Source organism: Metschnikowia bicuspidata (genome assembly GCF_001664035.1).
Source record: "Metschnikowia bicuspidata var. bicuspidata NRRL YB-4993 chromosome Unknown METBIscaffold_1, whole genome shotgun sequence".
Classification (NCBI taxonomy): domain Eukaryota; kingdom Fungi; phylum Ascomycota; class Pichiomycetes; order Serinales; family Metschnikowiaceae; genus Metschnikowia; species Metschnikowia bicuspidata.
Genome location: NW_017387731.1, coordinates 3,381,287 through 3,384,697, shown reverse-complemented (window position 1 = coordinate 3,384,697; position 3,411 = coordinate 3,381,287). Strand labels below are relative to the sequence as shown.

At 51.5% G+C, this 3,411-nt stretch overlaps 1 protein-coding gene across 1 annotated transcript; it reads left to right on the top strand.

Annotated features, from left to right (window-relative positions):
• Nucleotides 1–2,232: 2,232 nt before the first annotated feature.
• Nucleotides 2,233–3,411, top strand: CDC11 (septin; the record flags this gene model as incomplete). Its single annotated transcript, XM_018856435.1, has 1 exon — nucleotides 2,233–3,411. The coding sequence occupies one exon, from the start codon at nucleotides 2,233–2,235 to the stop codon at nucleotides 3,409–3,411; it is 1,179 nt and encodes a 392-aa protein (XP_018714296.1).

Below are 3,411 nucleotides of genomic sequence, written 5' to 3'. Positions count from 1 at the left end.
TTGAGTAACAACCGGCCTTTTTTAGGTGGCGGTTCTGCCGGTCACTTTTTCAAAACTTGATTTTATATATCAGACGGAAGTGTTGGTGACGATCATCGTCTAGTTAAGTGAGGGTACCATACATGGCAGGACAAGACAAGCACGGGGTGCCCCAAGGTGTGCTGGTCCCGTATTCTTTCATGTAGTAACTGATTTATTGCCATTGACTGGATGATATTTGAGAATTGGAAGAATTCCCAAAGCAATGAACAAATATAACTCGTATCACAGTACTAATTTAAATGAAGATTGCGACGAGCAAGTCTATCCTTGAACGTTCTCCGGATGGTGGGAGGGTGTTTTTTCCGAGACGGTGACAGACTTGCTATTGAACATCAAGGCTCTGCGTATATTCGTGGTTCAAAGAATGGCTTTTCACTGTTGGAACACTGCAAATACAGACTTGATGTACTAGTATATATTATGGTTTGGCTCTGATGTTAACCCAGCCTCAAAATAGAGATGAAAGTATACCGTGGCTCACGGTTATATTTGGGAGGCCAACTCTTTGATACACAAGATAGACTAGACTATCCATCACACAGTTGAACTCTCCATAGACCTAGCTACTGCCTATTCCCACCTGTGGACCAGCCGTGGTGCATTCCAGCATTCGGTAACTGGGCCAGCAGGAGAAGGGAAATCTTACGGTTTCAAATCAAAGAAGACTCTGAATTGATGAATTGGACCATTACAATGATGTATGTTTCCCGTTGAAAGACCACCGATTATTTTGTGCAAAAGCAGACAACGACAATCGGCCGTTGAAAGTCAAGAAGCGTTCCAGGCAAACAAAGCCCACTGGTTGCGAAAAGGTAATAGGCAATGTTATAGTTATGATCACTCTGGAATTCGTGTCAGCCGAACAGCACCCGATTATTGTCGAAAGAGTATTAGAGGGAAAGAGTATCAAAAGAGTGAACAGCACCGAAGCGCCAAAGTGGTACGAGCCGCCAAAGTAATACGATCCGCTAAAATTATATTAATACGTACCGCCAAAGTAATGCGAACCACCAAAGAAATACGTACCACCGAAATATAACCGAACCACCTAAACAGCGCCAGACCCGTGTCACGTGACAATGTCGACCGCGGCCTGGCTGGGTCGACCCGTCCGAGAACGAACAAAAGGTTAATAACTCGGTCGTTTACTTTACACATAATGCTACTCTTTTTCAATCAATGGATCTAGGATCCAGATATAATCCAGCTGACATGTTTTTTATCAAATTCTGCGCAAAGCCGAACCATCCATTCCATGACCCTCCATCTGTTTCGCAGCTAATAAACACCCATCCTTTGAACACAACACCCTCCAAATTAATCCCCAAGACGCCCGCTTTTTTCACTCAACAGATTTAGAATCTAAATATAATCTAGCTGACTAGAGCCTTTTTTTGATCAAATTCAACCCTCAAGGCCCGAACCATCCATTCCATGAGCTAGCTCCCCTGTTTCGCAGCTAATAAACACCGATCATATGAATACAACACCTTCCAGATTATTTCCAAAGACGCCCCGCGTTTCTTGCTCAAAATTTCTGGATTCAAATGATCCAGCTGACTTAGTCTCTTTCCCTCAAATCTGCCCAAAGCCGAACCATCCATTCCATGACCCTCCATCTGTTTCGCAGCTAATAAACACCCATCCCTCAAATACAACACCCTCCAGATAGGTTTCCAAGATGCCCCGCTTTTTTCTTTCAACATCTTCAGTACACAGATACAATCTAGCTGACCCAGCCTCTTTTTCATCAAATTCAACGCCACTGCCCCAAGCCGAACCATCCATCCCATGACCTCCCCCTGTTTTGCAGCCTATAAACACCCATCCCTTAAATACAACACCCTCCAGATAATTTCCCAAGACCCCCCTTTTTCTTCACCCTCTACTCCCCTCCACAGAAAATCCCGACCCCAGCCCGAACACCGTGGCATGGGCACGGCCCGGCACGTGACGCGCGGCCTGCATACGGCGCCGCGCCGGGGCCCCGAACTGAGGCCTCGCTCCACCCAAAAGACTACAAGAACCACATTCCTACGCCGGCAAACGGACCACATTTCTTTCCCGCCAGCCGCCCGCGCCGCCCCTTCCGTGCCAGCGCCCGCCCCCGCTGCAAATTGCAAAAACAACGCCGCGAAACGAGCAGAAACACCCCCCTTCACCCCCCTCTAGCGCCGCCCGTCAGCCACCATGGAGGACTACAACACTTCTTCGTCCGCGTTGCGCAAACGCAAAACCATCAAGAAAACCATCAACTTCTCGTTCATGGTCATTGGCGAGAGTGGGCTGGGCCGGTCCACGCTCATCAACTCGTTGTGCGGCGGCAACCAGATCGTGCCGCCGCTGCTGACTGCGACGCAAGACGCGTTCCACAAAAAGCTCACCTTGAGGCACGAGAACGTGGAGTTGGAGGACAACGACGGCCACAAGATCTCGTTGAACATCATCGACACGCCCAACTTCGCCAACGGGCTCGACTGCGGCGACGACTTCAAGGTGGTGGTGGACTTCATCCGCCACCAGTACGACGAGGTGCTTTTGGAGGAGAGCCGCGTGAAACGCAACCCGCGCTTCAAGGACGGGCGCATCCATGTGTTGCTCTACATGGTGCGGGCCACGGGCCACGGGCTCTCGCCGATCGACGTGCAGTTCTTGCAGCACGTGAGCGGGCTTGTGAACGTGATTCCGGTGATCTGCAAGGCTGATGCGTTGACGCCGGCGGAGTTGCGGCTCAACAAGCGGCTCGTTTTGGAGGACTTGGCGCGCCACAACATCCACTACTACAAGTTCAACGAGTACGAGTACGAGCAGGACTACATGGACGACGAGATCGTCGAGTACAACAAGTACTTGAACCTGTTGGTGCCGTTTGCGGTGATTGGCGCCAACTCGCTCGAGGCGCTGGCGGACGACGACGACCCGGTCAAGTTGCGCGTGCTCAACCCGGCCTACGCGGTGCCCATCAACGTGGAGTTGCCGGAGTTCAACGACTTCACCATCTTGAAGAACGTGCTTCTCATCACCCACTTGAACGAGTTCAAGGAGATCACCCACGACGTCATCTACGAGAACTACCGCACCGAGGCCTTGTCGGGCAAGCAGTTCCACTACAGCGCGGGCGACGCGCGCCTGGGTGAGGACCTCCCGGAGCCCGAGCCCGGCGCGTCGGATTACTTGGCCAAGGAGGAGCAGATCAAGCTCGAGGAGGAGCGCTTGCGCAAGTTCGAGGAGCGCGTGCACCAGGACTTGATCAACAAGCGCAAGGAGCTTGCGGAGCGCGAGAACGAGTTGAGGGAGATCGAGAAGCGCTTGTTGGCCGAGGGCTTGAAGCTCAACGACGACGGCGACGTGGTCAAGTTGGACGAGTGA